The sequence below is a fragment of the Diorhabda carinulata genome, chromosome 2 (genome assembly GCF_026250575.1).
Source record: "Diorhabda carinulata isolate Delta chromosome 2, icDioCari1.1, whole genome shotgun sequence".
Taxonomy (NCBI): Eukaryota; Metazoa; Arthropoda; class Insecta; order Coleoptera; family Chrysomelidae; genus Diorhabda; species Diorhabda carinulata.
This window is the reverse complement of record NC_079461.1, coordinates 17930115-17956834: the sequence shown is the minus strand read 5'-3', so window position 1 is coordinate 17956834 and position 26720 is coordinate 17930115. Positions and strand designations below refer to the sequence as shown.

Sequence of the window (26720 nt, the reverse complement as noted above, 5' to 3'; positions counted from 1 at the left end):
AGGTTGCCGCAGATCATTAGAGCAATTTTTGCTTTACGTATTTTCTCTTTTTTAGTATTATACCTAGTTACTTGATTTCAACCTCTCTTCTCTCAATTTTAGGTAAGTTGAGATTGACTTAATTTTACTTGGCATAGCAAGCAAGACCTTAACGTTGAGGCCCACTTGTCTATACTTGATCAAAACTTTGTAGTTGATGCCTTATGATCTGCCATGATTTAGACAACACGAAGTTTACAAAAGTTTATTTTACAGTTTAATGCGGATACGGAACAAATCATGAGCTTTTGGAAGTGGAGATGATGTGGTTACAAACTGTTATAAAAATATCCACACTTGTAAAATAATGAATCGTGTCAGTGTTAAAATGATTTCATTGAGACAGTTTAAACCATTACGTACATATGCATTTGCTGCTATTTGCTAAGGATGAGTCCATTTTAATTATAATCCTCAATATATAATTTGTGACATATCAAATGATGATGACGATGAAAATATAATTTATAAATTTGTGACACTTCTATTGTCATATCTCTATTTTGACAACATTTGTATATTTTACGTACGTTTTCTAAAATTCAGACACTGTAATTTTATTTTTATGATTGGAACTGAAATAAACTTGCAAAATGGCTCAAAGTTCAACTCTGGTAACTTTAACACAGATGTGCGACGCAGCTTTGAACACACCCGAAGTAGGAATAGTCAATTTTACACTATTGCGTACCCTTCTTCATGTTGTTTTGAAACAGCTAAATTTAAGTGATACCAAAGTTGAATACAGAGGTGTTGATAGTGAAAGAATACAAACTTTCTTAAGTAAAATCCAACCAGCAACACAACTATTAGCAGGTAAGCAAAACTGAATGTGTCCACACTCATATTTGGGTCTCACAAAATTATTTTGTGAAAACTGGTAATAACAACAGTACATTTTGAAACCTTAAATACAACTCAAAAGAGTTATTCTTTATCATTATGTGATCATCGTTTTAAGATCTAAATATCTAGCTAAATTCATATTTGTTAAATGCATTAAGACTTGTTACTTCGAGAAAATATCAAATTTCACATTTATTTCATTGGGGAAAGTACGATAACCGTGACGCCGCGGATTTGGCTTAATTAGGCCAAAATAAATCGAAAATGAAGAATGAAATTTTTTGGTATCTCACTTTGTTTTCGAGATATCGATACTTAAAATTATAATAAACGTTAGTTCTGAATTCGCTTTATTGAACAGATGGAGTTTAATACTTTGCTTCAAATGAATATTTTATCACTTCAAATTCAATTTAAATCTTGTAATTCAATAAACAAAAGATTTTTATTCAATTTTTATATTATTTACCTGGATATTCCAAAATTATATTGAAAAAAAAAACATTTTTATAATAAAATGAGCAGTTTGTGATAACTTTCATCACTATCTGATGAATATAACTTAACATACAATAAATACATGAATAATTTGATGTTTTTCATAAATAATTGTCAGTTAGTTTTCATTAAATATAAAATAGAAAAAAATATTTAATAATAGTTTGAAGATTTAATTGGTACCTAATTTAATTCATTCAATCAACCGAATAAGAAAATTGACTTTAAAAAATCGTTCTAAATCTACCCGCTCCGAATTTATCCTCGCGGCCTGTTGCTTTCGGGCAGACCAGGGTCCAGGGTCCAGGGGTGGAGCTCCCGAAGGGCGAGAGGGCGAAGCCCCCATAAGAAAGAAAAAAGTAATAAAAAAATAAAACTAAAATAATCCTCACTCAGAAAATGTTTTTACACAATTTTTCAGTCAAAGTGCACCACGAGAAGGTTAGGCTAGGTTAGGTTAGGTTAAATTGATATATAAAATATTAATTAGAAATAAATCAAAAAATGTTATTCTTCATTATTGATTTAATTTGGTTTGATTTACAAAATGGCATAGTCAAATCCAGACGCCACGAAAATTGTATTCGTGCCATTTTATTGATATTAAACATTTTTTTGGTATTTAATTTGAAAATAGCTCATAATAGAGTGAAAAAAGTTGTCTTGGGAGTGTAGAATCTTACTGTCACTTATTGTAATCAAAAAGGAACGTAAGTCGCGTTTTTGAGAGACTTGCCTGGTGTCATCTCGATTTCGAGTGTCTTGATGCATTTGTCTCGATTCGCTTAATCCCGATTTCTCGGTTCGTTTCATCTGGATTTCGATAGTCTCGACTCGTTTCATCTCGATTCGTTTTATCTCGATTTCGATTCATTTAATCTTGATTTCGAGAATTTCGATTCTTCTAATCTCAATTTCGAGAATTTCGATTCGTTTAATCTCCATTTCAAGAGTATCGAACAGAGCCACAAAATTGAATATTTTGACGCACGAACTTAAATATTTAATGAAGCATAATGAAAATGATTCTTTAATTAAATTAATGAGTAGTAATAGATGAAAATTTTGTATCGAGGTCTAACCATTACATTAATTAGTTGCACAGCAAGAATTTTTTTATTTGATATATTTAATATGCAAGTGACATCTGTGGCCATTAATAAGAGTCAATTACATAAAATTAAGTGTAATGACTGGATATTATATTTGGTAAATAAACTGTTCTTCCACTAACTGAATTTACTTGACATGCTTGATTTAAAATATTTTTAAAGTTAATTTGTACACAGCCCTCGAAGTCTGGAGTAGTTTCAACGCTAAGAATTTAAAGTGTAACAATGTTGACAATTTGGTATAGGGGATGCTATTATTAGATAACCATGTGTGTGTCTCGTGAGCCCAATAAATAATCTGCCAATGAGAGTCATATTTCGCTTCACTTTCTTAGAATAACTTTCAGTTTTTGTTAGACAAAAATAGCAGTCGTCAAAATGGTTAGTAGGTTCCCGCCATACCATTGGAATTGCAAAAGGCATATTCCCATTCATCCACTGCTCCAATGACACGATACAACTAACACAGCACGCGTGGGGGCCCACTGCTTGTCTTGTTCTCCAATTAAAGTGCCAAAATATTTGAAATAGACTTTTTTCAGATTTTCGGGAAATGGCCTAGCTTGCTATTTCACCATAAATTCTCCACAAATAAAACAAAATTTGTGAAGAGAAGTTTTGGAGCTGCGGCATGTATGACTCGACATTTTCGTCTTTATAATCACTTTTTGCACTATGAAAAAATAACCACTTACCATGAAACTCAACTAATTTTTCATGTTTAGTTCAGATATTTTTTTGGCCACAAATTTTCCCGATATTAACCGCCCCTTTATAAAATTACCTACCTAATGTAATCAGGGAGAATTAAGCTATTGAAAAGGAGTACGTGTTAGGACTTAATAAATATTTTTACTGGAAGGGTATGTTCATTTTAAAAATAAAGGTCTCGCCTGTGTTACGAAAATCTTGTCGGCCAGTGATTGGTTGATTGTCACGCAGAGCCGAAGTAAGTTTCCAATGATATTACCAGTTTTACGATTCAGATTTTTCATGTAAGCCTAGGAAGTTATTTATGAAGGTGAAAGAAGTGATTTATTCCGTATCCGCATTAAAACAAACTTTTATAAACTTGTTGTCTAAATTATTGCAGATTATAAGGCGTCAACTACAAAGTTTTGATCAAGTATCGACAAGTGGGCCTCAACGTTAAGGTCTTGCTTGCTTTGCCAAGTAAAATTGAGTCAATCTCAACTTACTTAAGATTGGTAGAAGAGAGGTCGAAGTCAAGTAACTGGCATAATACTTTTTAGCAATCTGTAAAATAAATACAAAAAAGAGAAAATACGTAAATCAAAAATTGCTCTAATGATCTGCGGTAACCTAGTATTAAAAAATTGATGTTAAAAATTGATGTCAAATATTCTCAGGCGGAAGTTCACCACCAGAGACATTATATCATTCAGCAATTGCTTGGTAGAACAGAACCAGAACCTAAGGAGAATGAGATAATGAGTCTCCAGATTTCTTAAGTCTAAATGTGTGACAGGAAAAATGAATAATTAGGCCTCAATGCTTATAGCCTTTTATGAACCTCATACCACTAGATATAGTTTATCGGGAATGATAAAAAATTGAGCACAAACTGAGTGAGAGGGAATCCTGGAACACGGGACTGGTTTAGAATTAGAACAAACTAAAATTTTTGATAAAATTCAAAATAGAATGAAGTGGGATCAAAACACTATCAGTAATATAAAATGGTACAGACTGTTCGAAAACAAAGAAAATATAACTGGTATAGGTGTTTATTGTTCTGAAACCAACCATTCTGTCAGCTTGAAAAAAGTTGAATAAGCTTCATCTATAATGGGTTCTCGTGGAAACTGCTTAGGCGTATTTAATGAACTAGGAGATCTCTAATAAACTTATGAAAAGAAAAACCAAGCATGTTCTGGGAGCTAGTACCATATATGGAATGACTAAAAGAATGGAAAAAAGAAACGAATAAAAGCTTGGATCAATGAGACAACATGGTAGAGATAAGAAAAAAAGAAAATCTTTTTGGGAAACTAAAACCAACAAATATCAGTGTTTGATAGGTTATACTAGAAAATTCTAGCCTGAATAATCACCTCAAGATCAAACTGGTGAATAGGGTGATAGAGCAGATAGACATACCCAAACTAAACAACATTTAAAGACCTGTTCGGAAACTAAGTCTTGAATGGGAAACAGTAGTTTAAATAGAGTTTCTAATAGAAAATTGTAGCCTGAATAGATACTTTAACTGGTTAAAAGATACAACTGCAGATTCGCTAAGCTATAAGAGGAAGCACTATTCACATACTTGCTGAATACAAGGCACTGTACAATCTCATATCTCATATACATAGAAATATACTACATAAAGCAGAAAGACTTACATAAACTAAATAATTCATTAAAGGATGGGAAATTACTAAATTCAGACACAGTCTTCAAAAACTTAGTGATGGATGAGGCACAGTAGATTTACATACTATTGTAGATGGATGACCTCTTTCATTGCTCCCTGCTGATCCAAATGCATACATTCTAAAGGATTGAATAATGGCATTAGAAAACACGGTGTATAATTATAAAAAACACAGAATTTATTTATTAATTATGTAAAACGGGTATTTACAATCAATGAACTCGTCAGTTAAATTCAAATGATTTTGCTGCTCTTTATAACTGGAAAATTAGAGAATATAAATTAAATCATGGATTAAATTAAAAGTAGCATTTTTCAATTTGATAATTCATTACATAAAATATATTCACGGTTAAAGGATTCATATAATTCAATTAAAAACAGCCCTCTCAAATATTTTTCAATATAATTGTTCTTTCCAATGATTGCTCAATTTCATCATAATTATAAATATAGATATATTTTTTATTACTATTAATATTAATATTGAAATTATTTGACAAATTTTTTACAGAATATTCCATTAGTGATAATCAAGATGTATCCGAGAAGAAGGAAGGCCAAGTAATTGTCGTAACTTCATCTAATTCTTCAGAAAATCCAGAATTTACTGTAACAATGACAACCGAATATATGAACCACTTGGAGAAGTCTATACAATCACTTCAAGCCAAAGTCAAAGAGTTAGAGGAACTACCTGGAAATTTGAAACTCTACGAAGCTATTAAACAGGAAGGATCCTCGCCCGTACTTGATATGTTTCAAATATTAAATTTACAAAAGAGGATGGATGCAGTAGATTTAAGTATTGAAAAATTAGCTTCAATGCTAGAAACTGCTGCTAAGGGATTTCCTTCACCTAGTAAGTGATATTTAGTTAATTATTAAGTATTTATAACGATAATTAGCTCGAATTTGGTTACCGTGCTGACCATATTTTTCCTGTTCATTTCTATTATGACAGTATGTGTACCAATTGCTTAATTTCATCACCGCACGCGTTTAAAAAATCGACTTAACTTGAGAGACAACTAATAAGTGTTTTGTTCAAACCAAAGTTTTTTAGATATTTTATTACAATTATATGATATTTGCTTGACAACATCCCTTTCACATTATTTTCAATCAGCGCGTTGAAAACAAAAAGATTACAATAACTAAAAAAATATTTTTTTGTTTATAGGAACAAATTTGGTGAGTTATATATATTTTTTTATCTTTTCAAAATATAAAATTATACAAGCTCTTTAACTATTTAAAGAAAATAAAGTCTGAAAAATAAGTAGTGGATAAAGCATATAGTAAAAAAAAAATAAATAATTGTAAGAATTTGTCTTGTTAGAATATATGGATTTTCAACAGGTCGAGCTCCAATATTTTGTTTTTCGATTTTCTATCATATTAAAGTCACTACCACATATTCCAGTTTATCCTGAACTTACGTGAACTACTACATTCTCTTGCAGATTACACAGTACTTTCAGTCACATTCTAATAGTTGTTGGGAGCGCATGTGCATCGAGCGCACAGGCACATTTAGAAAACATTTCGTGCAACTAGTGAGTCCTAGAGATGGGAAAACATACGAATAATTATCATTGAGACAAAATGGAAAACCATCAGAAACATCAAAGATTTTCCAAAATGAGCGAATGTTCAATATTATATAACATATTGAACAAAAATTGATCGAAAAAATCATTTTTTCTGATAATGAGTGCATTTTTAGTATTAGGTTCAAAATAATTGAAAAATTGCATATTTTGAATTTTCCACAAAACACATTTTAACTCAAGAATGGTTGGGTTAGGTTAAATTGAGTTAGGTTAGGTTAGATTAGGTTAGGTTGGGTTAGGTTAGGTTAGGTTAGGTTAGGTCAGGTCAGGTCAGGTCAGGTCAGGTCAGGTCAGGCAAAGTTAGGTTAGGTTAGGTGGGGTTAAGTTAGGTTAGGTAAGGAGAGAGAAAGTATCAACTCTTTGTTACTCTGTTGTTAACTGTTTTATAATTTTCTCCTTTTATTTACGCTAATTTCAAGCTAAATACAAGGATCGAGGATATAGTCTTTATACGTGCAAACGTGCGCTCGATGCACGAAATGTTTTCTAAATGTGGTATATATTGGTATATATTCAGATATCTATTTTTTATGGTTATACGTCGAAGCAAAGCTAGTTCTGTTACATTTGTCCTCTTAGCTTAGCTCAGCTGTTGAACTATGAATTGAAAATTCTTCGAAATATAAATGTTATGTTATAAATAACGAACGCCTAATTCATTCAACAAACTAATGTCCACACAATTTGCCCACAATATCGACACCACTTTTCGTTGAATTCTTCTTCTTCTTCTTCTTGTAGTAGGACGAGGTCCTGTCAGGTCTGTCATCTGCCCTCTTGTGACGCCGATGTCCAGCTATCGTACCAGCGTTTTGGGGGCCTACCGATTGGGCGTCTTGTGTCTGGTTTCTGTGTTTTGGCCCATTTGGCAATCCGTTCTGGAGCCATTCGTTCTACATGGTCTCTCCATTGTCGGCGTCTTGCTCTTACCCATCTAACGACATCTTGTACTCCCAGTTCTCTTAAGGTATCTGTGTTGGGTATTCTATCGTGGAGTGTGGTACCCTTTATTGTTCGTAATATCTTCATCTCTGCTGTTCTCATTTTTCTCTTTGTTTGTGTTGTGTCTGCCCTTGTTTCTGCGGCATAGGTTAGTATGGGTCTGATACAGGTCTTGTAGATTCGCGTCTTACTTTCTATGCTCATATATTTATTTCTCCATATAATGTCCCGTAAATATCCCGATATTCTAGTTGCTTTCTTGATCTGCTTATCTACCTCGCCCGTTATGTTTCTGCTGCTCGTTGTTTCTACGCCCAAGTAGTTGAAATTCATTACTTGCTCTATAATGCGCTCATTTACTACCAACTTGCATCTTATTGGGTCTTTGGATATTACCATGCTTTGTGTTTTCTCGCATGAGATTTGCATGTTAAGTCTCTGTGCCGTCAGGTTAAATTTATGAAGGAGGCGTTGTAGATCGTCTTCATTTTCAGCTATAAGTATAGCGTCATCTGCGTAGCAAAGGATTCTCATGCGACGGTTATTCATTTCGAATCCTGCATTAACTTCGTTTACGCTCTCAATTATTTGGTCCATTATTACGTTGAAAAGGCATGGGCTGAGACTATCTCCCTGTCTTATGCCGGATGAGACTTTGAGTTCTCTTGTTAGCCCACAGTCTGTTTTTATTCTTGTTTTGGTGTTGATGTTAAGTTGCCTTACTAGATTTGTATAATGCTTCTTGACGCCTTTTTGGTTTAGTCGGTGGATTACATCGTTGAGTTTTACTCTATCGAATGCTTGCTTTAGATCTACGAAACATGTGTACATGGGTTTATTGTATTCTATGGATTTCTCTATCAACTGGCGTAATATAAATATTGCGTCTATAGTGGATCTGTTTGGGCGGAAGCCTTGTTGCTCTTCTGAGATGCCTACCTTAGCAGGTATCTTATTTGCAAGTATCTTGGTAAATAACTTTAACACACTACTAAGTAGCGTTATGCCTCTGTAATTCTTCGGATCTGATTTTAAACCTTTCTTGTATATAGGTATAGTTATACTAGTTCTCCATTCTTCGGGTATTACTCCAGTTCTTTCTATTTTAATGTACAGTTTTATTAGTTCTTTTTCGATTTCTGGGCCCCCGTTCTTCAGTAGTTCATTTGGTATATTGTCTGTACCTGGTGATTTTCTATTCTTTAGTTTCTTTATGGTTGTTTGTACTTCTTCTAATGTGATGGTTTCTTCCTGTTCGTTTGGGGATGGCGGGTTTGCGACTTCTTCTTCGTCCCTGCTTCCGTTGTTATCATATAGGATCTCAAAATGTGCTGCCCATGTTTCCTGATTTATAACATTTATCATTACCTCCTCGTTGATTGGTTTCTTCCTTTTTCGTATCATGTTCCATATTTTTTTCTGGCCTCCGTACAAATCATGTTCCATTTCCACTGAGAAATTTTCCCAGTATGTTTTTTTCAGTTCTTTTCTTGTGTTGGTTGTTCTGTTTCTCACTCTTTTATAGACTTCGTATTCTTCCTGTGTTCTATTGGTAATGTATTTTATGTACGCTTTTTTTTTCATTTGCCAGTTCCTTAATTTCTAGAGTGAACCAGGGTTTATTGTGTGTTCTATTCGTATCTATTGTTCTTTCTCCTAGGGATTCCTTTGCGCTGTTCTTTATGTTATTCTTTAGTTTCTCCCAGGCGGCTTCTACGTTGTCGGTTTCTTTTATAGGGTTTTGGACAATTTTTTCGCGGAGTCTGTTTTGATAGAGGTATTTAATGCTTTCATCCTTAAGCGACTCTATATTAAATTTCGATACGTAGTTGGGTGTTTTTCTTTTCTTTATTATGTGGGATACGCGGTATTTACATAATACTAAACCGTGTTGTGTGCCGATATTTGCCGATGTTAATACCCGTACGTCAAGTATCTGGGAGGGGTGGACTTTCCTGTTTGTAATTATGTAGTCAATAGTTGATTTTTGGCCTCTCGTGTTAGCGAAGGTGTACTTTTGTTGTTCCTTATGATCAAAATATGTGTTGTTGATACGTAATTCGCTGAGGGCGCATACATCTATCAATATATCTCCGTTATCATTCACTGCTTCTTCGTTGAAACTATGCATGATTCCTGGGATAACTGTGTTTCCAATTCTTGAATTAAAGTCGCCCATAATAAACACTTTGTCTTTACTGGTTATTTTGTCTAACGTAGCTTGCAAGGCATCAAAAAAAGCTTCCTTTTTTTTCTTCTTTCGGTTTGCTTATATCCGGTGCATATATACTTAGTAGGTGTGTTCTTTCGTTGGCCAGCTCTACAGTTATCTGTATGATGCTATGACTTATATACTGTACTTCCTTAATATCTTTTTCAAATTTTTTATTCACTAGTAACCCTACTCCTCCCCGTGCTCGCAAGTTCTTGTCGACTCCACTATAAAACAGTATGTAGTTTTGGTACCTTTGACTGCCATTGCCTTTCTTCTTGGTCTCTGAAAGTGCGCAGAAATCTATTTTGTTTTTCTCTATTTCTGAGACCACCTCATAGTCTTTGTTGCTCCATGATGTAATGTTCCAACTTCCGAGTCTTACTATGTTTTCTTTCCATACTCGTTTTTTCCGTTTTCGTGCCGTGTCGTCGTCAATGCTCCGTCCAGTTTCCGAGGCTAATGTGACAGTTCTGTGAGCGTTTTTTCTTTTTACGAGGGGCAGGTTGCTGGCCTCACCCCTTAACCCTCCTCCTTTATCCGGGCTTGGGACCGGCAGTGATAGTCAATGGGCTCTCAATCCACCCATCAACCACCCTAGGCGGAGTTTCGTTGAATTACACTGTAATATTATTTCTGGTTTACCAGATTCCCTATCAACATCATTGCCGTGATGCATGGTTGAGTACAATACAGGGTTTTCCAATTGGGACTTGACAATTTTGAATTTAGTTTGTGAACGCACCTTTTCATCATGATGAAGTACACGAACGAACAACGTCTGCAAATTTTAAAAATTTACTACAGAAATTCGGAGTCGGTGGCCGCTATTTCAAGAGCGTTAACTCCGATTTTCGGTCGTAATTTTCGACCCTTCAACAAGTTTAGTGAAAAAGTTTGAGTCTACATATTCGTTGTGTGATGTTGCCGTGTCAGTGAGACCACGGGTTGATCGAAGTGTCGAAAATATCGCTGCTGTTGAAACGTCCTTAGCAAATGATCCAAATCAGTCAATTCCACGGCTTTCTCAAGAGTTGGGCATCGCCAAGACCAATTTATGGCGAATTTTGGGTAAGAATCTCACTTTATACCCATACAAGATCAAGCTCACTCAAGAAGCGATGTACGTTCTCCGATTGGGCTCTGGAAAAGATGATCAATTTCATAGCAAAATCATCTTCAGTGACGAAGATCATTTCTGGCTCAACGGGTTTCCATCCATAAATGTTTTGGATGTACTTCAACCCGATAATAAAGTTTTTGAAAGGGTTTTCATTTTATTTTGAAAAAAAGTCTTTATTGGAAAACCCCTCATAACATTTTTATTTTTTTTTTTGGTTCAATGTCACTAAGATTCTTTCACAGCCAAAAGCAAATACTCTAGATTCAATTGACCTAATTTGAGCTTGGTTGGAAATATCAGGTATTTCCAATCTTCTGCCCTCCATAGTTCCAGCTAAGGTTAGACCATTTGATTTTAGTTCTATACCAGTTGTCTATTGTGACATTTCTGTTCTAATTATAAAGACTCTTTCAGTTATAGCTAGATCCTGTTATGGTACTGTTAACTATACTGAAATATAAAATACTTGTCTCCCAACATAAAATATCTTATGACTAGTGTAAAATAATTTAGCATCACAAATAGGAAATATTTTCAAATCCTATCTATTAGGTTTACTTGGGATGTATAGATGGAAAGAGCATCTACCTCTGAAGGCTTCCAGTTTTTCATTCACTGTAACAAATTATGTTCTGTTGATTTCCACTCCATTTTGTCACTATAGTTCTAATCGGAGCTAGTTTTTCTAAAATAGATCCATCAGTTCTAGTATGTAAGTCGTCGAAGAAAATATATCTAAAACTTTGAATCTCTTCTCGTTCATTGTTAATCGGAAAAGTTCAATGCCATTTGTGTTTTATAAATCAATAGTATTCAAATAACTAGCTTATCTAGCACCTACAACATATAATAATCCAATTAGGGCTAGAATTTCGTCAATATTGTTTGACAAAATAACTCTCTCACAAAAAAAATGTTTACTTTCCAAATCAATTTCTTTGTTGGTCTTATCAACAATCATTTGTAGTATAGTTGGAGTAAATAGAGAACTCCAAATATCAATTTTACATTAATTCTTCACACTATCTTTTAGACCTGGTAGCTACATTACTATATTCTCTCTACGAGTTCTGACGTTTCTAGGAGGTACACGCTTGTCCCATTTGGTAATTTTATCTTTTTCTATGATATGAGGTCCAATAGTATTTCCGTTTTTCTCACTTTCATTATCCTCGATTTCTTCTTCAGATCTCTCCTCTCAGGTTGTTTTCTCCTCATCAAATCCTTCTTCTCTTTGAACAACAAATTTTATAACTTAAAAACATTTAAATATATCCCTTATACGAGGTCTGGCTAGTAAATGACGAGACTGGTTTAATTTTAAAAAATATTCTACATTCGAATGGTCGCCTTTTTTTTCATTGATTCAAGCAGTGCTGGAAGTCTTCTTTGGTGAGAACCTTCAGGAGCTCTGCCGTTTTTTGCTTTACCACTTCCATCGACTCAAATCGGGTCCCTTTCAAAGCAGATTTTATCTTCAGAAACAAAAAAGCGATGCCAAATCTGATGTGTACGGCGGGTGTTCGAGCACTGGAGTGCGCTTACTGGCCAAATACTGCTTCACATATAGCGCTTTATTAGAAGGTGCGTTGTCCTGGTGCAAAATCGGGCCACTTTTTACGAACTCGTTCTCCCAAAAATGACAAGTAGTAAGTCTGGTTGACAACCTGACCCTCTGGAATCCATTCAGTCACCAGATACCATTAACGCCATATCCTAGACCAGCTGCGCCTATTAAAAGGATAAACAAGTATAAGTATTAATCCCATTACTAGTGGGAATAATTTGAGGAATTCTGTTGAGATTCGCCACCGGTATAACCGGAAGTCGTAGACAACTGAAAATACCGGTTATTTCAAAATCTCTACCAAGTTTTAACACTTGATGGTTTATATACTAATGAAGTTACAAAAATTTTCATTAACATGGAGCGTTTCGTTGACACGTTTGTAGGCTTCAGAACTTGTAACACCTGCAAACGATAAAGACGTGAGCAAATCCGTAAAACTCTTTAGGAACGGATTTATTTGGACTGCGTATGTGAACTATTCAAACACTCACCCAATTCTACTTACTCTAACTATTGCTCGAGCTGTACTCTATCCTTAACGTATGTTATCAACTAGAGGAATACAAATTTGACACAGAACGCACGTTTTAACCAAATTACAGATTCCGGGTTTGCAAAATGTAAAATGCAGAAGGCAGAGAAAACAAATGCCATTGCCACCAACAAACAAAACGATTCAAAATTTAAATCTATATTTTGGCCTTTCTATTAATGTTTTCAATTTTATGATCTTTCTCCCTGCATAATGCGCGATATTTCCGGCCGTTTTTAGGCACACATACCACGCTATTTTCAAAATTCACATAAAAAAAGCAAATTAAAGAAAAGGTTTCCAGAATAGAAAAAATTGGTAAGCTGATTTTTTTCATTGATTCACAAAATGTCCTATCGAATAAACCTTTTTTATCGAAATCCGCGATAACGGGAAAATATTTTTGCTTTTTATCAAATAATTTTTTTCATACTTTCGGTCAAATAAATCGACGCTTACCAAGTGCATTTTGTAGCTGTCAATTTATGTAAAAATTTTGCAATTACGCGATCACGGGTTTTTTGAGATTACCAGCTCCCGGACTATTACTATTGCTTCAGAGTATTTAGAGTGTTAATATTTCTGAAAAATATTGCTCCTTACACTTCTATGTAACGGTTGATAAAACTATTCCCCTGTAATTTGTTCACTTATTTTGGTTGAATTAACTGATATCTGGATCTTGCTTTCAAGTCAAGGAGAATCGGAATTATTATATAATGAGCTAGTACTTTCAAACTGAGGAGAATTCTTTTATTCATATTTGTAACGGATAATTTCAGCTTTTGAAGAAAATGGAGGACTTGAAGACCTGGAAAGACGAGTTAAAGCACTTGAAGACCAATTTGGCAAACGAGGTATGTATCAATAGAATAGTTAATGATTCATTGATTGTTACATTAGGATCTCAAAGTAGCGATACAATCAAAAACGAGTGAATATAAATAGTATAAAAGTAGCTGTAAATAAAAATTCTCTTCCAAATTTCTTAACAATAACTTAAGTGTGATTTTTTAGTCCAATCAAATTAGTTATCCAATCAAATAGTAGAGCGATTTCTTAGTCCAATAAAATTAGTTGTCCAATCAAATAGTAGAGCCATTTTTTGATCCAATCAAATTAGTTACCTAATCAAATAGTAGAGCGATTTTTTAGTCCAATGAATCTTCTTTCAATTTTTCTCACCATTGATATAAGACACTTCATTTGTTGAGAGCTTTTACTGTTCTTATTCTCATAGAAATACTTGAGCGATAATTCAAAATTTAGAAAATATATCAAGCAATGTCGTATTAGCAGCCATATTCGTAGACGACACCGCCATATTAGCATCATACGAAGTTTCAGCTTATAGCTTCACGTCGATAAAGTAGAAAACTGGTTAAAGAAATGGTGAATTGAAACAAATGAATTTCAGTCTGTTTGGGCAACTTTCAGCAACCGTAAAAGCGAATATACAAAAGTTACTCTAAATAATCAAACTCTAGACGTGCACCTAGATAGGCGAAAACAATTATGATTGAAACTAAGATAGTTATACTGGCTGATAGATAGAAAATCAATCACATCAAATTAAGCCCATTTTGATGTGGGGATCATCAGCAAATTCCAATATTGAAATATTGTAGCAATTCCAATCGAAAGTCCTAATTATTATTATAGATGCTCCATGTTTTGTGCCCAAATTTCTTTATAGCTTATGGATTCAAGTGGAATCGGTCAACGCGGAAAGAAAAAAACTAAGCTACAAAAATAGGTAAAGATATCACCTAATTAGACTGACATCTAGCGTCAGGATACAATCAACAGCACCATAGACTTAAACGACATGATCCCCACGATCTAATTGATAGTTTATTTTCAAGATAATACTATTTTATTTAGTTATTCATTATAGCTGTGTACGATACAAGCTACATTGAGTACAAGAGTATTCAGACTTTATCTATAGATATAAGATATAAATAAAAAATACACCCTCTTAGAGTACCCTATCTGTGGCGACTAATATGATGAAAAACTTATCTTTCAATTATATATTCGTTTTCTGAGTGTGCCCAATGATATAAAGTATCAGAAAGAAGCAGTACAAAATTTTAATAATACGAATATTAATTTCAATCATATATTTGAAATTGTAGGTTCAAAGTTGTCAAGAGGTTCAAAAGGATTGATCAAAAAGGTAGGTCCTACTTCTTCCAAAGAAATAGCTAAGGAATCTAAGGAGTTTGAAGGTGAAGATGATGACATTGCCACTTCTATTCAAAATTTGAAAAAGGAGATAGAAGCTATAAAAGAAGTCCTTTTCAAAAATGAATCTGTTTTTGGTGAGTTTTAAAAAATATTAAATCAAATTTCAGCGTAAGTTTCAAATATTTGTCTATTGACAGTGTGGATCAATTGCTGATTCGTCATAGTTAGGTTGATGGGCGGGCAGGGATTGTTCCGTACATAGACCTTGCACCTTGCAACGTCACTAGGCGAACTGTCAGGCTTATATATCTCGCTGGGCACTCACCGATATCGTAATTCTTTCACTTTCGAAGAAACAGAAGGTTCGAAATATTTCCAACTCTTAGATCTGAAGACAGAATCCGAGAGAAAATATCTAAAATTTGTTGCGAAAAATAAATGAGTTGAAAAAAAATCTCTCCCTGTTTTAGTATGTGTCAATATCTAAGTATGATTCCAAATCCTGAAATTAGTTGTTTTTTTTATGAAATCACCGCGAGGTTCTTCTCTGGGAACCACCTTTTTCACCTGCTTAACCTAAATTTAACTACGCTCATAGTCGTCGAATGTTAAGTTTTGGAATATTGTAGTTCCGTAAAATTGGTTCCTCATAATCTTTTCATTTTATAATTCTTTTTCGAATGAATGTTCTTTCTTTGTTTATATCTCAAATTAGAGAAGAGGGACACCCCCAATTTTTTTGATGCACCGACCAACTTCGTCCTAGTCGCTAAAAGTGATCTATCCTTATATTTTTTGGGTCGCTGAATACGAATATGAATATACGAATATTTTTATCTAAAATATGGGCACAATTCTAATTGTAATAAAATAGAGACGTGAATTAAAACTTTTTTTATTAATCATCATCATATAACATTATTTCCATTTGTACAAGATTTATTACATTTTAGATTAGATTGTTTTATACCATGTTATACCATTCTCAACTAACCACCGATGACTATTTATATCTTTTGATATGATTTTTGCTTTTGTTGCTTGATTCCATTCATTGATTTGCTATTTTGCTCGTAATATGTGCTGTTTTAAAGCTGGCTACTCTGTCAATGGAAACCATTTTCTGAGCAGCAATATAGTATCTTAAAGAATTTATTGAATTCCGCAAGGCTTTTGAATTTTTTGCCGGATCATATAGCATGGCTAAAAAATTGCTTACTATTTCCAAACTAGTCTTCGAGTCAACTTCGGTTAAATTTGCCAAAGCACTCAATTCATCATCTGATATTTTACTCAGGCCGTAATAAGCAGTTTTCTTTCCAATGAAAAAAAAAACTCTGTAGTATCGCAGCCACTTAACGCGTGTGCCGCAGGTAACGCTGCAATTAATGATATACGTAGTGTTTTCACAATTATGTGAATCGGTATATAACGTCTGTGATCGAGCCGACTCACAATTTTCCCAGTGTAAAACCAAAATTCTCGTTCTAACTTGAAATTGAGATAATTTGCCAAGAGTAAAATGAATACATCAGTGTCAGGTGATTCAATAATAATAAGTTGATCACCAAATTCGATACATTATGACTGGAAAATTATACGAGTGTCAGTATCAATATAACTGCACTCAAATCTTTCGTCAATGAAAGTAGAGCTGTTTTGAATAACAAATGTAGATTTTCGTGGATTTAATCCACCAGTCAAAGAAACTTTTTATCGCTACCAATCAAGACATCGCACTTAGGTAGATGTTCTTTTAAATATTCACATATAAATTTGGTTTCATTTATTTTCATTATTCAAGAGCACTTTCTTCAAATCATTGAGTGCACGATTTCCACAACTTTATTTGCACCGAAACCATACCGTCGATTCCGTTCTTCTTGTTTCGGGTTAGGAGTTACGTCGTCTTAACGATCGAAAATAACATGAACATCGCTAAAATATTTTAAACGATGAATTATTCTGGCTAAAACGTATTTGCCGAGGTCATTAAAGTTTTTCAGAGATAATGAAACTAATGATTGTAATTCAGCCATTCCATCAATAATTATCACAGGCAAACCTTTTGTTGAAAGAAAATCTAGTAACATATATTTTGCTATGTGTTTTCCTATCGCGTGCATTAATTTGCATTTATCAGTAATTCTTTTAGAACCATCCCATTTGTATAAAGCAGTGAGAACAGCAGTTAAAGGATAACTTAGAACTTTAACCAAATCAACATCGCTACATGTACGAGATAAAACTAATGTTCGTTGATACACTACTTCCCGGCTTATAATTTTTTTTAACACTCCGTTGAATTTGATCGCAGTCGGCTTTTGCAAGTCAGAGAATGTTTTATTGGCATTTGTGGTATTTTGAACTTTCATTATGTTTTGCCAGTCGATTTAAGACAAACTGTTTCATCTTTTCGTGACCGATTTTTAAAGCATTCAGAAGAAAATTGTTAATTGGCTCACGAACTGGTTTTACTTTTGATATTCCGCGAATGATTTCCGACGTACATTAAAAAATATTTATTGAAGAATGTTAAATTAATATGAAAACATACGTTATGGAATGAAGCTACATACTTTTTTGTCATTTCGATGTAAAAATATTGAATAATTAACTATTAAACGACATAAATGATCGAAAAAAGATTCATGCATGCATGTGCGCGCCCGCTACGTTTGTCGCGCCGCGAGAGCGCTCAGCTTAAAATCGCTGTGTATTATTTCCTACTGCATATTAAGATCTGAAAATTGGCACAAAACTTCTTTACATTTTAATTTCTAATACTATGAATTCAGAAAAACGAAATTAAAAACTTCATCATTCAACTTTTGCATTAGTAAGTAAAAAGTCCCGGTACCGCTTGAAAAATTTTTTAAAATTTCCTGTTCGATCGAAAAATGCTTTGGGAAATTTGGACTGGTCTATGTTCTTTTAAAATACGCTCTAATATAGGGCATTAAATTTTCATCAAAATATAACTTGATTAGTTGCAAAGATACATCGAGTTGAACACGCGAAATCGCAAAACATTTTTTTTTCGCATTTTTCGTTAAAAACTTGATTTAGAGCATGTAGCCCCAATTTTAGATAAAAATAAATACCATATTCGTATTTAGCGACCCTAAAAATATAAGGGTACACCATTTTTAGCGACTAGGACGAGGTTGGTCGGTTTTTCACTTTCTAAACGACTTTTTAGGGGTGATCCGCTCCTCTAAATAGACACCGTCGCCTTTACTGAGCTGGAGCTTCCACGCAATATTTTCCTTAAATGTGTGGCCAGGAATTTATGTGGATCGTATTGTTGAACCATTTTGTGCTACAAAATTTGAACGGAAAAACTTATTATTTGATAAAATCGAAACTGTTTCGAAAAACTGAAATAACGACAAATCTGCAGTGTAATAACCTCTAAAATACATCGAAATCTTCGACGCTTTTTCAAGGGAGTTCACAGTACGCTTTCCAATTGACACCTACTTTCATTCGTAATATTTTATTTCTTATTTCTGATTAAAAAAACATCATAACAATCAAAAATTTCGTGAATCTTGACTTAATGTGAATTCATTTTTCTTGTGATACTTGAAAAGCACATACGAGGGTTGTCTGAAAAGTTTCCGACCTCAACCGGAATATGTCAGCCCTTATCAGGAAATCTATTGGCACATGCGTTGAGATATACTCCCTATGTACTATTTAACAATCGTATGAATGAGTCGTTGTGAAGATTTTTCAGAAAATAGAGAAATTGGAGCATCGAGCTTGAAGAGGAGTTAGATATTGTGTACCGAGACACTTAACCAGCGATATCATCGAAAGTGTTCACCAAATGGTAATCGACGACCATCAGATCAAGCTTAGAAAGATAGAAGACGCTATCGGTCAATCAAAAGAACGCATTTGTCATATACTATTGGAGAATTATGCATGCACGAAGCTATCAGTGTATTGGGCTCCGCGTTTAATCTCTTCGAACCAAAAGCTCGTTCGAATGAATATTTTCTTATAGATGCGGTTTAAACAGAATGAGTCTGATTTTTTCGATTATAACTGTAGATGAAACTTGGATGCACCACTCCTGAAACGAAACAACAGTCAAACAGAGAATTGCAAAGGGCTAACCTGCTTCGAAAAATGTAAAAACGGAAAGTCGGAAGTATGATTGAAATTAGTTAACCAACTACCGTATTAATCAAATCTGGCACCAAGCGACTTGTTACTGTTTCCTAACCTCAAAGATTCACTTGCGGAAAAAATATTTTCACCAAACGAAACGTTATCTCATAATGTAACGACCATTATTTGTATCTTTGGTATGTCGTAAAATTTTCATATAACCCTGGTAAGAGACTTCAAAAGTTTAATGGAAATTTGAAATGAATGAAAAAGTTAATAAAAGTTATCCTGAACATCCTGTTAACTAAGCTGTCAAATTCAATACGTGAGTGGTTGTTTCAAAGAAACTTATTTCACTTTTTTTGCGGAATAAATTGTTCATAACAAAAAAATTTGATCATTGATCCTTGAATTTTAGATATTTAACAAATTGTCGATAACCAGTATAAGATTGCCGTTGTCATAAATTGAGCATACAGGTGTTCATATTCTGAAAATATTTTTCAAGAAACTGTACACTTTTGAAATTGAATGTCAAAATTTTGAATTATCCCATCGATGGTAAAATTTCGAAAGCTCGAAGTCGATTTGTTGAAATTTTATAGGAGGAAGAAAAATTGATTACAACTTTCAATTCAGTTACTTGAAAAACAATGTAAGCTGCATTATGGCCTTAAGAATTTCAGTTTTTGGAGGAAACCTTATCACTTTTTGTGAAAGTGCTTTGTTATTAAAAAAACAACTTGCGAGATTTCAACATGTAATTCATAAGATTTATTCGTACTTGGGAGGTTTTGTGAATATTTATCCAATTAGTTTATTGGCAAAGGATAGTTAAACACAACGCTAAAGTACAAATAATATATTTTCATACGCTTTTAAACGAGATAATCAGAAAAATACACATAGACCAAATATAATACATTAACATTGCTACACAGGAATAAAAATGTTCAGCCATGTGAAAGATTTTCATAAAATGTCCTAAAATCTTTAGGTATAATTTTTTTCAATTCTTGTAAATGATTGTACTTATCCGGTTTTATTTTTAGTTGCCCGGAATATAGATTAGAAACAATCGAGTTTTCTTTTCGTTTTTTTACTCGCCTGGGTAGCTCCTCCCAGTTGTCCCCATAATTTATTTTATAATTGATAGTACCATCTAACCTGTAGGCTAGACATCGAATATCTGTAACTTTAGGATCTTTGGTTATATTACCAGGACGAATTCAAGAATAACTAGTTTGTAAAACTGAATATTTTTGGAAAAAATTATGAGAAATATTATGAACCCTGTATGGGTTTTTTTAGTTTTGCCGTTTTGCAAATCTGAACGTAGCAAACAGGCACATAAGCCTCTACATTTTTCAGTTTCCTCTCAATACAAGCATAAATACTCTCCATTCGAGTGTGATCCTTTTCAAGGAAATATTGATAGATTTCAATTTTCTTACTCTCAACAAAGTTTATTAGGGAATTAGATAAAGTTACGTTACGGTTTTGGTACCCACATCCATCACTAAAAATCGTACGTAAAATTCGTTTTATAATACGACGCAGAAACTCGCAATCTTGGTGCCGCGAAGACAGGCTTGTACCTCCATGGTAAATATTAATGTAGATGAATTAGTCTTAGCGAGTTCTTTTTGGATTTTTTTCTCAGCCCGAGCCAAATTTTTTCTTGCGATATGCGTTTGATATTCATCTTCTTTGATGGTTCCCACAGAGTATTTAGTGCAAGTATCGCATATTTTAAAATCGAATAGAATAACATAATCGCTAAAATGTTATATTACTTCGGTTTAAAAACAGACAGATTTTGTTAATGAAACTCTTGTCTAAATGTGATATGGCTTAAAATTTTAAATTTTTGTCGCTCACATTCACTTTTATAAAATCTACACAGATCATTAATATTTTGCCACTGGGAATCTAAATATGATTTAGCTGTAACTAAACGACAATAATGACTATGAATATAATGAATATGTTAAACAAATACTACGAGTGCGATGAAATTTAACAGGCGCAGCATCGACCAATCCCGATATATAAATATTTTTTTTACTCCAATCTAGGTTTTACCAAAAATTTTCAAGTATTGATATCCTTTCTTCCTCAGAAAATAATCGGCACTAAAACTTCTTGGATTTTTTGGAAATAATGCAATCACAAATAGGACACATTTTCTTTGATTCTTTCTCAATTTTGTTATAGATTTTTGTTTCCTTATTCAATATTGTTCAAAATATTCAAATCAGAATATCATTTTGATCCTGCAAAAATCATCTTGGGTTTTATTCTTCTCTATTCTACAAGACATTAACATTAACCCTCAACATATTTAGAAATCACGGTAATATTAGATTAATAAACGATTTACCCAGTGATATTTTTGTCAAATATTACACTCATAATATATTTACCACGACTACCATGGTTATCTGACATAACTATTTGATTTTATGAACGTTTAGGGCACAAAAACAAACCCTAAATTGCCTCACCGCGAAATGATTTTTGGCGCGACTCGAGACTTAACCTCACTTTAATTTTTCATTAAAAATAAATAAATAACAAAACCTCCTAAGTCTACTAAAGAAGTTTCTTTCTTTATATATTTTTCACATCAATCTCGTTAGTTTTTGAAAGATATCACTACAAGTATCAAAAACTGTTTATGAACTTACGAGATTTTGCAGTTTAAAGGAATAATTTTTCTAAAAAATTTCCACATCAAAAACCCATAAAAGATAAAAATTACGAGGTTTTGCAATTTAACCATCGCCATGAAAATTTATCAATACAATTGAATGAAAGGAAAATTTATTGATTAATTCGATAATGTTACACAAACGATTTTTTATTTATGAAATAAATATAAATTTCAAAAGCCTGATTTATATTCTAGCGACTGATGATCGTAGAGAGTCGACTGTTGAAAACCAGCCCGTTGAGATAAGAATTAAGGGCGTTGAAAACAAACAAGCAGAATTCATAGACCAGCTCAATTCGTTGGACTACGGTTTTAGTAGACTTCTCAACACGTTGCAAGGCAGAGTTGAAGATCTTGAAAGAGATGTGGGTGAACTTTTAGAAAAAATACATATGATGCCAATTGGTGGAGAAATAGGTGATACCACAAATATCGATTCAATACAAAAGCAACTCAAATCAATGGAAAGTGACTTCGAAAATATAATGGAGAATGTAAAGAAACTAACAGATGAAAGAGCCGCAAAGGAACACGCAATAGATGTTCTCATAGAACAAATAGAATTACTAAAAACTGTCAAAGCTGATAGAGAAGATCTCGAAGATGCATTAGCCGATAAAGCGGACGCTTGTCAAATAAACAGAAAAGTATCTTACGAACAATTCGACCAAGCATGTGGGGATATAAATAAAAACTTGGAAGAAGCATTAGCCAAACTTGCTCAACAGGAAACATTATGGACCCAAACCCTGACGAGCATTCAAGGTGAAGTTGGTAGCAAAATGGATAAGAATGAACTGACTCCATTACGAGAATTTATTAATAATAAACTGAAATCGCTACAAGAAAAATTCAAAGCTCTTTCAGCGATGAAGAAAGAACAAGAAGCAGCTGGCACCAAAACTAGGTTTCTAAGAAACGTCAACTGTATATCATGTGATAAAGACGTAGTTATGCGTAGAGATGTGGATTCATCTATGTATCCCAAACCGTATTCCCTACCACCCACGAAAAGCGTCGGTCCATATTTAGCATACGAACTAGACCAGTTGAGAAAACAACAGAAATGCATACCAAGTAATAAAAACATCAATATGTTTGAGAATGCTTTGCAAAGTAGTCGATCTGCCAAGAGTACAGATCATATCTGTAATAGATATTGCGGTGGTAGCCACACTGTTACTACCCCTCACCAGAGAGTTACGCGGTTAGTATTAACAGATTTTACGAAAAGTTTCACCTAATCACTTTCATGTTTCAACGTTCAGCTATGCTGTCACCTTTTCAAACCTTTCAAATGAAAATTTCTCTCCTGTCAGTAAAACGATTAAGTTGGGAAACAGAACAGAGTCTCTGTGGACAAAATCTGGTGAATATCACGGTGGTCAACTAATTCAAAGTGCAATTTTAACTATAGTGATCACCGACATGTTAGAAGGTGCGTAATCAGGATGGAAAATCACTTATTTTTGTACGGACACTTTTTGCAATTTCTTCTATTACATTAACACCTTTTTGAAATAAATCGGTGAACAGCATGTCAGAACTATCCTAATACATCGGTTGCCATCATTTTTCCGGACGATGAAACTTTCTTTGTTTTTTTCGGAGCAAGTTCGCCTTTCGCAATTCACTGCCTTGATTCTATTTTCGGTTCTGGAGTGTAGTAGTAGATCTAGGCCTGGGAAATGTTCATTCCAACATGCTTTCCGTCCAAAGTGAGCAGATAACTTATATATACAGAATTCTTGAGTCAATATATGATAAGTCGATAGCATCTTCTATCTCTCTAACCTTAATCTGATGGTCGTTTAGTACTATTCAATTTGTGTAGGCAAATTACCTTTCAGCAACAAATATGTAATCTCGACACTCCATTTTCAGAAAAAGGTTCATAATGACAAGATTGTCAAACAGAAACTATGCATCCAAAATTACTGAAATTTTAGTGAGAATCATCGCATGCGCTGTAACGTTTTCACTGCTGACACATTGCTTTACTTTTGTTGTTATAAACATTATACGATATAAATTTACCAACTTCTTTTTGTAAATAATTTTCTTTATAAGATATTTTTACATTTTATCTTTGAATAGAAATATTCACATATTATATTTCATATCTGTTTTGTAGTTTTGTATATACTTGTTGGTGACATACTGGATTCCCAAAATTTGGGTTATTTAATACAATTTAATTTGTCATGTTGTTGTACTATATCAATTTAAGCAAATTGAATGTTTGGTTTATTTTCTTTTGAGGCTAAGTCTTGGTCTACAGGACGCAAGCATTATTCGAAATTTGCTAGACGTGGTATAACTGGTTGCAGAATTTTGTTGCTTGTAAGAGCAAAGTTGTTCCCCTTGGAAGGTTCCAGCAAAATCTAGTTAACTGTACACGAATTAAGTAATTCGTGCAGTATTTTTGTAAATTTTATAAATAAATTTTTAAAGAAGTCCCTGCTGTTAAATCCGAGTAAAATTCGCTCAAATTGAGTCACACGACACCTCCGAAGGAAAGGGCATATCGGATATGAGACTCAATAAGAGGTTAAGGAGGTGGATGAGTTCAGTTATTTGGAAACTGCTATCAGCGCAAAACATGAGGAACTTAATAAGGTGTTGTGTTCCTTCAGTTATTCTTGCTTTTAGTTCTAATTCTTCTACTCTCTTGTCTTCTATTACTACTCTTAGATACACAAAGTTGTAAACTCTTTGTATCTGGTTGTAAAGGACAAGTAATCTTCTGTTTCCCTCTGTGTATCTCCCATGATAATATATTTTGTCTTCTCTTGATTTATTACTAGTCTAAAATTTTTGACTTCCTCTTCCAATTTTATTACTGCTTCTTGGATTTTGCTATTAGTGCTACGTCATCTGCTAAAGCTAGACATTGACACTTATTGAATATTGTCCTATCAGTTTTTAATTTAGAGTTTTGGATAATTACTTCTAGCACCATATTAAATAATACATTGGTGAGCAGCTCACCTTGTCGGAGTTCTCTATTGAAATTCTTCAGACTTATACCCTTTCCATATCATTTCATTTCAAGCTCTCTGCTTTTGAGTCAATAGCTGCGTAATTTGCATGAAAGCTCACTTATTGTAGCTTTGACACTGGAATCACATTTTTTTTATTTCAATCTTTGATAATAATAATCCAAAATTTCCTTGTCGATCCACTACTATCACTACACCAACACTCACAAGTATTCGACGTAAGGGAGAACAAATAAAAGTCTATTGCTATATTATCTTATCAGTTATTATAAAGTCTCGCTCACACTTCTACTAAAATGATTTTTAATAAATTTACTAATATCACTCTTTTAAACAGATTAGGTCATTTTATTGAACAATGGGGTCCTGAAATAGCCCCTGCAGTCGATTCCCAAGTCAGAGGAACCGATGGTAAACTGTACAAAGCCCGAGATGATGCGCATCTCAAAAAACTCGCTGCCGAAAAACCTCCAATTTCACATGCGGAAAGCGCAGCTCCAGCAATGATTATATCAGGAGATCCTCCGACCACGAAAAAAAGTAGTTCACAAATTGAAAAATCAGAGGCCAGTCATCATTCGCAGTTTTCGTTGAAAGACGAAGCTTTTCCGTCAGTGACAAATTTAGCACACAATGAAGAAGACTTAGGCACTGATCCTCAAAAGGAGTAATGAAAATGATACAATTAAATTATATTTTACATATTTTATTGCATAAACAAATTCAATGCAGAATTTATTTATTTTTATTATTGTTTATACGAAAGACGATAGTACAAAAAAATTAAAACTCATTCTTCAGTGAAAGTGGAACCAAAATGCTTGAAAGCTCACTACCTTTGTTCTCAATCAAATAACATAGACAAACCAACCACACTACCTAGTAAATGTATTTTTAAATTCTAAACCTTTTATTAATCTTAAACTTTCACTTCTTAATAAGGTTAAAGCTACTTGTGTGAGTTTTAAAACTATTAAGCAAATGGAAAATGAAGTTAACAAAATTGATAGTGGAATGTCGATGTTATCAACAATAAATAAGAAGAACTTATGTTTATCAAGAGATGTGCCAGCAAATCTAATATTGCTCTAATACAACAATTCAAAATCCTTCTATAACTAGTCAATGCACTAAGAGACAGTACAAGAAAGACATCGTAACCTCTACCTGAAGCTGGGCAGCCATTCTAATCTACTACAGCCACTAACCTAAGAATCAAACAACAGAAGACGGAGGCTGGCAAATAAGTTGCAAGAGATTTTCTCACTGGAGAAGTCTCATCAGAACATTCCCAAATGGACTATAGGTCCATAGTCAACAGAATAAAATTTTCATCAAAATAGTTGCGCTCGACAAATATGATCGAACAAAAAAAAATTCATGTTACAGAAAAGTTCGTACCAGCTTCAAAACGAATCGATAAAAAATATTATATTATTAAGGAGGGAAAAAAACTTAGTGAAAGACATCCATAAGATAGTTTTGTGGACATAAAATGAAAACTAATCAACCAATCATAATAATAAGACAATCTTTCGACGTTTAAGAGTAAAATTTCTAACATAAATCCAGTTTTATAGAGAAGAAAAGCTTCCTACTATTTACTCGAATGAAACTTACATTCATTCTTCACATACACGCAAAATATTTTGGAAAAAAATTGATGTGATTCTGAGACAAATTCGGAGACCGATAGCAGCGGAAAAAATTAATTAATATTTCGATTGATCAGATATTGAAGAATTTTTTTATGAAAATGAACCATCTTCAAATGGGGAAACTACAATTTGATTTGTATC

At 33.5% G+C, this 26720-nt stretch overlaps 1 protein-coding gene across 1 annotated transcript; it reads left to right on the top strand.

Moving 5' to 3' along the window:
- The first annotated feature begins 541 nt into the window (after positions 1–541).
- Positions 542–25655, top strand: LOC130903932 (uncharacterized). The gene is made up of 6 exons (XM_057816330.1): positions 542–855; positions 5408–5755; positions 13671–13745; positions 15030–15215; positions 22115–23126; positions 25259–25655. Exons 1-6 carry the CDS (start codon positions 633–635, stop codon positions 25590–25592), a joined length of 2178 nt encoding a protein of 725 aa, XP_057672313.1. The 5' UTR covers positions 542–632; the 3' UTR covers positions 25593–25655.
- Positions 25656–26720: the final 1065 nt, after the last annotated feature.

Excerpts from the sequence above, each read along its gene's own strand:
- LOC130903932 (XM_057816330.1), top strand. The coding sequence starts at position 633 with ATGGCTCAAAGTTCAACTCTGGTAACTTTAACACAGATGTGCGACGCA. Across the intron at positions 5,756-13,670 it reads TAAGGGATTTCCTTCACCTA|CTTTTGAAGAAAATGGAGGA; the intron begins GTAAGTGATATT and ends GGATAATTTCAG. Across the intron at positions 23,127-25,258 it reads CCTCACCAGAGAGTTACGCG|ATTAGGTCATTTTATTGAAC; the intron begins GTTAGTATTAAC and ends TCTTTTAAACAG.